This window comes from Sapajus apella, unplaced genomic scaffold (assembly GCF_009761245.1).
Source record: "Sapajus apella isolate SASKATOON/1434 unplaced genomic scaffold, GSC_monkey_1.0 scaffold4, whole genome shotgun sequence".
NCBI classification, from domain to species: domain Eukaryota; kingdom Metazoa; phylum Chordata; class Mammalia; order Primates; family Cebidae; genus Sapajus; species Sapajus apella.
In genome coordinates, this window is record NW_022436944.1 from 32,208,210 (window position 1) to 32,220,494 (window position 12,285).

At 35.8% G+C, this 12,285-nt stretch overlaps 1 protein-coding gene across 2 annotated transcripts in view; it reads left to right on the forward strand.

The window, feature by feature from the left end:
- Positions 1-10,987, forward strand: part of RYK (receptor like tyrosine kinase) — an 87,788-nt gene extending 76,801 nt beyond the window's left edge. The window contains exons 14-15 of one of the 2 annotated variants that reach the window (XM_032266105.1): positions 8,737-8,873; positions 9,865-10,959. In XM_032266105.1, the coding sequence (XP_032121996.1) occupies positions 8,737-8,873; positions 9,865-9,976 (249 nt within the window). In that variant the 3' untranslated portion in view covers positions 9,977-10,959. Of the gene's footprint in view, positions 1-8,736; positions 8,874-9,864 lie in introns of both variants that reach the window. The other variant, XM_032266097.1, reaches the window with a different exon arrangement.
- The last annotated feature ends 1,298 nt before the right edge of the window (positions 10,988-12,285 follow it).

Sequence of the window (12,285 nt, forward strand, 5' to 3'; positions counted from 1 at the left end):
TATGTGTGCATATACACTCCCACACACACATAGGTACATATGTATGTATCACCTTTGCTTTAGATAATTGGAACTGAAAGGACTAGGAACACCCTTCTGTTTTCTGTGACTATGATGTGACTATTCATGTAAAAATCCTACCTTTTAGTTTTTTGGGATTGAATTTTTTTTTAATTCTTAAAATATTTTAAAGCTCACATGTTGAAGATTGCTTTTTAACATTTGTGTTGGAAATGTGTATACACAGTCATATTCTGTTGCCACTTTTTATGGGTGAAGTTGGGGTCTTAAAAGTTATATTTAATGTTCTATTTTTGGACACTTCCACCAGAGTCTATACACATGTAAAATACATATTTTTAGATGTAATTGTAGCACCCAACAAATGATACTCCTGCCTTGGAGGAAACATTTTCTCTGTCCTTTAAGACATCTTAACATTTTTGCATTTTTTTTGTTATTAAGCATTCTGTATGATTTATTTAGAAATACATTAATGTTTTGCGTCATAAAAATAATACATTGCATCGCTAGGTTGTGTTTTCAGAATTTTTACTGAAGGGATTCAGTATTTCAGTATGTCCAGATTCTTATATTAACATCAACCTTTAACTGTTGAGTTTAAGAACTAGTTATAAATGTCTTTCTAATACTATTCCAAGATGTGACATCATTGTAGGCATTCTTAAGAATTTCTGGATATTGTTTTTATTGTGTTTTCATCGGATGTGGATACCACCATAAATTTTTTTTATGTGACTTTCTTTTCCTTTATTTGAAAATAGAGTTATTGATTTACATCTTCTTTGAATTACGTAGCTAATTCTAGTAGCTAACATAATTCTGCTCTTAAGAACTACCTTCTGTTAGGAGATTACTAAATGTAATCAGGAGTATGCAGTTATGAATTTCTTTCTTACTGGTTTTCTTGTCTTTTTAGTATTACATTGTGTTTAAGAAGCATTTTCTTAAGAAAACAAGTCAAGGAAATAACTTGCATGCCAAATATTATCAGCATGGCTTATGGCAATGAAGAGATCCTTTTAAAGGTATTTGAACAGTTTTTAGGGGATAGGGCAAATCAAAATGTGTTGTTTGTGCCTTTACATGATTTATTTTGTGGATATTAATGATTATTTGGAAGAAAAAAGGAAATGTGAAGTCATCCAGAGACCGCATGTGCAGCGCATTGCTGCGTGTGACTCGCTCCCTGGTGCCCAGTGCTGTGGAAGGGGCCCAGCGCTTGTCGCATCCTGAGCAGGAGCCTGACATTGATGATGTGCTCATGAAGAGCAGTCTGCTGAACTACTGTGGTGTCAAAGAGAAAGCTAGAATTATGGAGGATACTTACTATTTTTTAAAGTATAGAAAACTTTACTCATTATTAATTTTACAGTAATGCATAGATTATTTTTTCCTAATATTTTTTCTTTATAGTTGCAGATTTGATATACAACAATCTTGGAACTATTAATTATGTTCACATTAAGAGGAATTAATATCAAAGACCTGAAAAACGTAGAGGTGCAAGGACTGTTTCAGACTAAGAAATAAAAATTAAAGATTTAATATTAATGTTAAGAAGATATTTAGTTTTATTTAATGGTATTGTTTTATTCATCCTAATATTTCCTTGGAATGAATGGATTTACGTTAGGAAGAGTTACAGTATTTTCAGAGGTGAGCACTTGCTGTCCTGTGATCAAGTAGTTAATGCTGGCTGTGGTTTCTGTTGCTGGCTCTCCTTCAGAATAATTTACTGATATGATCTTGTAAACAGCTCTTTATACTCCTTTAGAGACTTGTCCTTACTCTGTGTCATATTCCCTTTAGATAGCCCTAGTGTTCTGATGGAGTAATGTCCCTGAATCTGATACAGTGGCAGAAAGTACCATAAATAACAGATCTGTGTAATGGCCTGGGTAGCATCCAGTGTTGGCTCCTCTGTCTTTCCTAATCACAGAGATTGCAGGGCAGATTTATAGCAGAAGTAGTCACTTTTCAATCATGTATAACACTCTGCTTAAAGATTGTTGATGTTCGAAGTTGAGTTGGTTTCTTAGTATATTGGGGCCACTGTAACAAACTGCCATAGACTGGATAACTTAAATAACAAACATTTAATTCTCATAATTCTGGAGTCTGGGAAGTCCAGAATTAAGGTGCCAATAGGTTTGGTGTCGAGAACCCCCTTCCTGGTTTGTTCATCCTCTCTTTGGGTTGTCATGTGGCATAGGGGTGAGGGAGTCTCTGGTGGTCTCGAAGAGTACCAATCCCATTTATGAGGGCTGCACTCCCGTGACCTGACCACCTCCCAAAGGCCCCAGCTCCTGATACCATCACTTGGGGGTTAAGATTTCAGCATATGAATGGTGGCAGGGAAACAAACATTCAGTCCACCACACTGTGCCACTGGCCTTCCATAATTTATATCAGTCTCACATGCAAAATACATTTATTCCATCCCAACAGCCCTAAAAGTCTTAACTTGTTCTAGCCTCAGCTCTAAAGTCTTAAGTCCAAAGTGTCATTTAAATATCATCTAAATCATATACGGATGAACCTCAAGGTACAGTTTGTGCTGAGGCAGATTCCTCTCTAGCTCTGAACCTATAAAAACAAACAAGTTATGTCCTTCAAAAATACAGTGGTGGGACAAGTAATGAATAGACATATTCATTCCAAAGGGAAGAAATAAGAAAAGAATAATGCATCTTAAATAAAAACCTAACTGAACAAACAATATTAAACCTTAGGACTGAAGAATAATTCTCTTTGGCTTAGTACTCTGCTTTTCAGGTCCACTGGGGTGGGAACATCATTCCTCAGCTAGGTGGGAAGGTACCTCAGTGGCTGTTTGTCAGGGTCCCACCCCAGAGGCACTGAGGTCCTTTTTTGGCACTTGTGGCCCACCAGACCTGAAGAGGCATCTAGGAGGAGGCATGCCCCTCTGGACATTTATTCTAGGCCTCATAAAGGGCATCTATAGAAAAACCTATAGCTAACATATTTAGTGTTAAAAGGCTGAATTCTTTTTATTTAATATCAGGAACAAGACAAGAATGGCCACTCTTACCACTTCTGTTATTCAGCACTGTCCTTGAGGTTGTAGCCGGTACACTATGGGAAGAAAAAGCTGGATAGAAAAAATAACTATTTGCAGAATAAGATGATCATCTATGTAGAAAATTCAGTATGATATACAAAAAAGCTACTAAAACTAATAAATGAGTTTAGAAAGATTACAAGACACAAGATCAGTGTACAAAAGTCAATTTGAACACTAACAATGAAGAATAAAGTTTTAAAAAAGTTTCTAAGAACATAAAAAATATGAAGTTCTTAGGAATTTGACAAAAAATGTGAGAGCTATACAATACATTGCTGAGAGAAATTAAAGAATACATACACAATAGGAGAGGTGCACCCTTTTTGCTGGTCAGAAAACTCAAAATATTAAGGTAATTCTCTCCAAGTTTGAAAAAATATTATCAACATTATTAGTCATTCATTAGGGAAATGCAAAATCAAACCACAGTGAGATACTATTGGTTTGGCTAAAATTGAAAAGCCTGACCATACCAAGTGTTGACAAGGATATGAAAGAACAAGAGCTCTCTTACACTGCTAGCAGAAATATAAAATGGGTTAGTCACTTCAGAAAACAGTTTGTCAGTTTCTTAAAATGTTGAATATATATGTATCATAGTCAGTCATTTTGCTCCTAGATAAATGAAATCATGTTCTTACCAACACTATATACAGATGTTCATAGCAGCTTTATTTTTAATAGCTAAATCTCAACACAATTCAAATGCTCAACAAAAGGTAAATGGGTAAACAAACTGCAATACTCATATAACAGACTATGCTATTCAGTAAAAAGAAATGAACTGTTGGTACATGCCACCTCATGGGTGAATCCCAGAATCATCATTCTGAGTAAAAGAAGCTAGGAAAATAGCACACAGCTTGAATAATTCTATTTATATAATTCTAGAAAATGCCAACTGTCTATAGTGACAGAAAGCAGATTTAATGGGTACTTGGGGATGGTAGTGCTGGTGGTAGGGAGAGGTAGAAGGAAAGGATCAAAGCAGAAAGAATCTTTTGGAAGTGATAGATAGGTTCCTTATCTTGGTTGTAGCAGTAGTTTCAGGAGTGTTTATGTATGTCAGAACTTACCCAGTTGAATACTTTATATGCAGTTTCTTATATGTCAGCTGTACTACAATGAAAATAAATGAAGACTGTCTTTGCCATCTCATCACTGCTGCTAACATATCTAAGAATACTTTCTATATTTGCCTAAGACCCACCAAGGACTTTTGTTATGATGTAATCCAGGCCTGTCGTGGTGGCTCACGCCTCTTAATTCCAGCATTTTTGGAGGCCACAGCGGGGTGGATCACTTGAAACCAGGAGTTTGAGAGTGGCCTGGCCAACATGGTGAAACCCTATCTCTGTTAAAAATACAAACTAATAATTAAGTAATGTGATCCAGGCTTCAGAATTATTAAGATAGGACTGGGGAACTGTACTTTTTAGCAAGCACCCCAGGTAATTCTTCTCCTTAGTTCTTATAAAACACTTAACCCAGATTCATTTAATTGCACTTTGGTAATCTGCAGCCATATCTTTATGTGAGAAGGGGATATTAGGTTTCTAATATCAACAGAAAGGCCTACTCATGGAACACCTGATGATACTTCTACTGTGGTCAGATAAGGTAATTTAAAATTGAATGGAATTATTTTTGTTTCAGTTTATAGTTTACTGAGGTGAACCTTGCAAAGTCCTGGAAATGTCTTAATTCAGTAGCCCCATCTTTAGTTAATGCTATGCTAAAAGAAAAAAGGAATTTTACTTATATACTTTTTGACAAGTCACATTCACATATGTTTTAGTGGAAAAACTGTTTTACATCTTACATTTATAGAAGCTATAAAATAACACATGTTCTGGGGAGCGTAATAAGATGAATAGAAGAACATTGTATTTCCCTAAATGTTCTTTAAATGGAGATAGCCACAGTCTTTCTTAAAACTCTGGAAAGAACAGCATGACCTTCTTGTTGCCCCTTTCTACCAACGTCAAACAGAAGGAAATTATAGAATAAGTCTGTCTAAATTTTAAATGGTTCAGTTATCAGAAGACTTTAGAGAGCAAGTTTTCCACAAATCATTCCTGTGCCATTTGTCTTGATTATTTTTTTTAAGGGTCAGTTTGCCAACATGTAATTAATCACTTTTGTTAGTTTTTAAGGAAATGAAACTGCATTGTTCCCTTTGGCTTGACTGTTCTTTTTTTATGGCGTCTTTTAGTGTTCTGGTTGTAATATGAAAACCTTAGGTAAATGATGGGCAATAATAATGTGAACAAAACAGTGAGAAAGGAGTAATTTTTAAAAGCTTATATATGTTGCTGCTGTAATACTTATGTTCAACTCCAGATCTCAGATACCACCAAAATTACTATCAGAGCCCCTTATAGTCAGAGGTGTTATAGTGTTACAATGTCAATGGATGGTGTTATTCCCTGTGTACAAAGTGTCAGTATGCACTTGTCACGAATTCCCATCCTTTCTTCCAAAATCTGGTTTGAATGGATCATTTCATCTCGGGGGAAGGGATGGAAGCACCCTTCCAACCAGTTTCATTTCTTTGGGCTCTGTTCCATTTGTGCAGGGAACTACCTTCTCTATGGAAAATGGACATGATTTTAAAAATTAAGCATTACATTTACTAATAATTGTGAGTATTAAGATTTCATATAGCTCTTGTTAATTCTCAGGAAAAAAATTGCATATGGAGTAAGGTTTTAAAGATAGGCAAATAACTAGATGTGAGCAGGCACCATCCTTTAACTTTTATTAATTTGAAATCATTTTTTCCATTTTTAAGCAGAATAGAATGTCCCAGTAGGTATAAGGGAAATTTCAGTAGCCTCCAAGACTCTATAGAGATTTTGAAACTAAACATACTTCTCCATCTTTCCGTGCCCCACTCCCCTCCCAGAGCTTAGACTTCAAGGCTGGGCTCTGTTCCACCTTTATGATCACTGTTAATGATAAAGATAATAGGTTCCAAAAGGCTGAACACCTGGTTTTGGTATTTAGAGTAATGCTGTTGTCAGAGTGATTGAGATATATTCCTTCCTCTGTGTTCTGAAGTTTATGTAGGGTTGGGTTTGTAATGGGTTGAATTGTGTTCCGCCTCTGCGCCAAAGAAAAAAAAATTGGTTGAAGCCCTAACCCCCAGTACCTCAGAACATGACCTTATTTGGAAATAGGGTCATTGCAGATGTAATATTAAGATGAGGTCATACTCAATTAGGATGAACACTAATCCACTCTAAGAAAAGACACATACACATGAGAAAATGCCACGTGAAGACAGGGGGAGCCTGCAGGGCTACAGCAGCAAACCAAGGCATACCAGGGGCTGCCTGCAACCACCTGAAGCTGGGAGTAGACAAGGAAAGACTCCCCCCTACAGGTTTCCAGGGGAGGATGGCCCACTGACACCTTGTTTTGGACTTCCAGCTGTCAGCACTGTGGGAAAGTAAATTTCTGTTGTTTAAGCCACTCGATTGTGGTATGTTATGGTAGCCCTAGGAAACTAATACATATTTATATTTTCTTTCAAGTTTGATAGAATTCACCAAACAATGTGGAGTTTTCTTTGTGGAAAGGTTTTGAATTGTGAATTCAGTATCTTTAATAGATGTAGGGCTATATAGATGTTCTGTTTACTTCTGTGTTTAGGTAATTTGTATTTTAAGAAATTTGTTTATTTAAGTTGCTGAATTTGTTGGCATAAAATTGAACTGTTCATAATATTTTTTGATGTCTAAAGGGTGATCTCTCCTTCGTTTATGATATTTTAAATTTTTTGTTTTTGTTCGGTCTAATACAGTGGTTCTTAACTGGGACAGTTTTGCTCCGGTTAAGGGTATTTGCCAGTGCCAAGGGACATTTGGCTATGTCTGGAGGCATTTTGGGTTGTCACAGCTTGGGGGATGTGCTACTCCAGGAATGCTGCTAAACATCCTGCAACGCACAGGACAGCTTCTCACAACAAAGAATCCTCTAGCCCACAATATCAGTAATGCTGAGGTTAAAAAACCTACTCTAGGCTTTGCAGTGTAAATCTACTATTTTCCAAAAATATTATATCATTTCATGTTTAATGTAGGCACCTTATAATGTAGTGTTTCCACTCATCCCCTTCCAGTCTTCATACTATTTGTGGGCATATCTTTCACTTCTCTGTATATTATAAACCCCACAAAATATTGTTAGCTGTTTTTGCTTTAAATAGTCTATCAAGGAAATTTTAACATGACAAGAGAATATGTTCAGTTGTCACTAATATGTTTTCAGCACTCTTTATTCTTTGTGTCAACCCAGATTTCCATGTGGTGTATTTTTTTTTCCACATGAAGAACTGCTTTTATACACCTTACAGGTCTGCTGGAGACATAGTCTCTCTGCTTTTATTTTTCTGAAAAACTATATTTTGTCTTCATTGTTGAAGTATATTTTGGCTCAATATAGAACTTTCTGTGACAGTTTTAAAAATATGTCATTTCATTGTTTTCTTGTTTGCATAGATTCTGGGGGAAATGTAGCTATTGTTCACTATTATAAGGCTTTTTAAGAAATTTGTCTACAAAGTATTTTAGGATTTTGTTACTGAAAAATAGTAACCTAAAATTTAATGCAATATGCTTAGATTTTACAAATAGACTTGTATTTGACTTGTGTTTGGTATTTTTCTTTTTTTCTTTTACTTATTAAAATATGCATTTTTTGGCAAGCTATTTCTCCGAGCCTCAGTTTCCCCATCATGGTAGCACAACTAAAACTGAACTACCAATGATTCTCACAGGTTTATTGAGGAAATTAAATGTACTGAAGGATGCAAAATGCCTCGAACTCACAAACCTCATACTACAGTACACAGGTTTCCCTCTCCTTAATCAAGTTCAGTTATTCTGACCTCAGGGTTCATACATGGTGGCAGATCAGTGGACATACCAGATCTGAGTCCTTTTCAGCCATGTGGCAGCAGCTTTGTGTACACGTTTCCTGCTTCCCGCCTCCTGCACACTCTCCAGGAGCTGAGTACAGCCAGGAATTGGCCAAAATGGGGAGCCCCACTCAGACTATGAATGGATACTGTTGCCACTGTTGACCATTCCTGTTTCTGTAGCTTACATGCTGATTTTAAATAAATCTGATCGTTAACTCAGGCAAGTTTGGAAGTTATTTTAATCTGTTAATTTAAAACTTTAAATACGGTAAAAATCCATGTCTTCTTATGTTCCCCCTCATTTGCATATTTCACTTAGGATGCTTTTCCCTTTAATTAAACTAGAATTCTTTTCATTTTCCACTTCTCAGTTATGCAGACTAGCTATATTTAAAGGTACAAATTCTCATATTAGAAGAATCTTAGACATAATTCATAATACATAGCTTGTTATCAACAGTAAACTATTACTTCGAATGGATCTAATTGCTTAGAATTTATAAATACTAATATTGGATGCACTTTTTTTAATCTTAGCAAGAGAAACTAACTGTATGATAGACTTCTTTTTGTAAATAACATTTCACTTTTCTGAAGCCTGAGGTGAGCAGCTATTTTTTGTCCTGTAGCTGGCTGTGGGCACTAGCCCCCTAACTGTTGTTTTAAATGTCCCCTCATTGTGCTCCTGCTCCTTTCCTAGTGGGCCTTTGGAGTGACGCTGTGGGAACTCATGACTCTGGGCCAGACGCCCTACGTGGACATTGACCCCTTCGAGATGGCTGCATACCTGAAAGATGGCTACCGAATAGCCCAGCCAATCAACTGTCCTGATGAATTGTGAGTTTTTCTGAGCTTGAAGGCATGAACTTTATTCCATTTACTATATTGGAATAAAGGAAAAAGAGCAGGTTTCCATTCAAACAGAGCTTTCCCTTTGAAAATAATGACTCTTTGGATTTAAATTAGACTTTTTGTAAAGAACCATAAAGTCAGGGAGATTCAGTCACTATTTCATGCATTTGACATTAGAACTTCTTGCATTTTATTTTATAGTGCATAATCTAAGCACTATAAATTAGTCTGAGAGGACAGACTAAGAAAATGGATGTACTAAGAAAATTGGCTGAATATTATTTCAGTTATTCTATATAGAGTACTTGACTTTTGTAGTTATAAAGTAGTTATAAAGGACACACTAGTTATAAAATACCTTTCTATTGTCATTTTGCTTTGCCATTTGGTATCAGCTGATACAGGGAAGATGATCTGGGCTAGTGAGCAAAGTAGTTGCCTTCTGTTTCCTGCTTCTATCACGTAGCTTATCTTGCCATGTAATGAGAATGGGATGAGCAGGAGGCTATTGAGGGTGATAGACATACAGATGAGTATGCTCTCAGTTCTAGAACCCCCTGAAGGTTTCTGCACCATGACAAGGTGGCAGCTTTTGTACTGATTTTACTGTAGATCCAGGGTTTATAGATCTTAGATAAAACTTTCTCTTCCTCCCAGATCTTTTTCTTAATTTAACTACAGGAAAACACAGGTGTTCTTTTGACTGTGTTTTAGGTATTTACATGAAATCTCTGTATATTTGCTGAAATATTTTGATATGCTGTCATAAAGAATTGAAATTCATACATGTAATCCAAATAACTTATTTTAGCTTCTTTCTAGAGCTGCTAACAAATAGTAAAAGGGATCCGTTTTTAATGTATCATCCTCTCCATACCCACCTTTAGACAGACAACATAACTGGCATCAAACTGACCAAAAGTTTAGGAATACTGTATCATTACTAGCCCAGATTTTCATTTTTGTCACTCTGCAGGTTTGCTGTGATGGCCTGTTGCTGGGCCCTAGATCCAGAGGAGAGGCCCAAGTTTCAGCAGCTGGTACAGTGTCTCACAGAGTTTCATGCGGCCCTGGGAGCCTATGTCTGACTCTTCTCTCTCAATCCCACAGCATCAGGAGGAAGGTGCCTATCAGGGCTCACTTGAAGCCTGTCACAGATGCTGCGTATCTAATACAATGCCAACAGAAGCACATTTGTCTTCCAGATCACCGTGCCTTAGGAATGCTTTAGAATCTGAACTTTTTAAGACAGACTTAATAATGTGGCATATTTTCTAGATATCACTTTTATTAGGTTGAACTGAAAGGTTTTTGTAAATTTTTTGGCCAAAATTTTTTAAAACATAAGTTACTTTGGACTAGGGGTACATTCTTACAAAATAAACAGTTTTTAAAATTGTTTAGACACAGATATTTGGAATTAGCTATATTAGTACCAACTGCTTTTTATTTTTTTACTTCATTAAGGTGATGTAAGTGACTCACCTTTAAAGTTTTTTTAACGTTTTTTTTAATCACTACTCTTAGAAATGGTTTGTCTTCAAGATGCAATACTTAGGAAAGGAAAAACAGCATAAAAAGATACTTGGTTTACCTTGTACAAGAAAAGGGCAATGTTAGAGGAAGAAAACTTAAAGAAAACTAGAGGAAAAAAATTTCTTTAAATACTTATTGGACGCAAACTGCCCTTGCATGGAAAACTTTTTTTTTTTTTTTTTTTAAGTGAAAAGGAATTCTGCTTTCTTATTTTTGGGAAAGCAGGAAGTGAGTTCATTACATTTTACATTTGGCAGAAATTAGCCTTTCTGTGAACCAGAAGTGATTTGGGGCAGATCTGTAGTAAGCAATGGTGATTTTATTTATTTTTACTCTCTGGGAAAGGAGATAATACAATTCCAGAAAGAGAACTCATATTTCTAAGGTTAAGATTTCTTTTTATTGCACCTAGAATAGTGCTATGCACAGAGTGGGTGCTTGAGTTGACATTTTAAAAAAAAAAATGTAAACTGGTAAATTTTGTGCTTATCTTCAAGGCTGGCTTAAGTATAAAATTGTTTTTTTTTAAACACTTGAAAAATTAAAGGATTTGTTTTATATTATGCTAGTGTTGAAATTATTATTCATAATGAGTGATGGGTAATTGTGTCTGGTAAGTCTTTGAACATGCAACAGCTAGACATTTGTGTTTTATTTCATGATGTTTCAGTTAAGTTCCAAAGCCCTAACACAGTTACAGCTGGCTCAGACTCCATGTTCTAATAAAAAGTTGGAATTAATGTTATAAGGCAGTATCAACACTGAAACATTTCTCCAGAACCAACAAGTAAGGGGTATGCATGTATTTATGCCCAGTTTTAGTTGGCCTAAAACAGTTGAACGGGCCTCCTAAATAGCTAGGCCTGCAGTTGCCTGCCACTACTCCCATCTTCACAGGTACATAAGGGAGAATGTGCAACAGTTAGAGGCTTTTGCTGTTTTTAAAAAACCTTTATGAATCAGCAACACATCTGGAAAAATAGTTCACACGGTACCTGGTTTTCCACAAGTAAGCCAAGGGCATGATTTTCTGTGTACCATTTATTAATAGTTCTTTGGTTTTGTGAAATAGGAAGCCAGTCCCTTGAGGACTGTTATTTTAAAAAGCTCCTTTGACCCATTTGTAAATTGTATTTTCATTCATAACCTGCATTCTTAGATGGCATTCAGTTAGCACTTACAGCACTTACTGTATATTTTGTACATGGAGTGGTTCAGCTCAAGCATCCTAATATGCAGGGCATTCTTATTTTGTGTTCAAGTGGATGCATTGTTTAGAAATCACATTAACATGTACAAGATCTATTTTTTAAAAAAAGTACTGACACCTGACTTCTATCCCCAATTAGCAGATAGTAAGAAATGCCCTCAGTTTGGTGGATGGTATGGTGCCTATAACCTTATCTTTTTGTGTTTGTGAGCACTTTTATGTATGTATTTTTATTGCAATAGGTTTTTCTTGCTGAGCTACTTAGAGTCTTTGACATGGGAAGGAGAGAGCAGTTATAACATTTCTCTGACTAATCGTCTTCCAGTATTTTGTTGTAGATTGTGAACGTTACTGAAGTTTTACATTTTACAGATTTTACAGAAAACATAATTTTTATGGAAAAGAAGCAAATTGACAAAACACTCTTGTGATATTAGCTGGCTTTGGTGACCTAGAGGTTCATTCTATTCTGTTCTTTCTGGTAGTCTTCCTGCTGTAAGAACTTTTTAAATTTATTGATAGAAGGAGAATTGAGTTGTTCATTCAGTATATATCTAGTGAATGTTTACTCTATCCTGGCTCTTAGGATAATGCATGGAACAAGATAGATGATTTTTTAGATCTTGTATTCTAGTTAGGAAAAGCAGATAA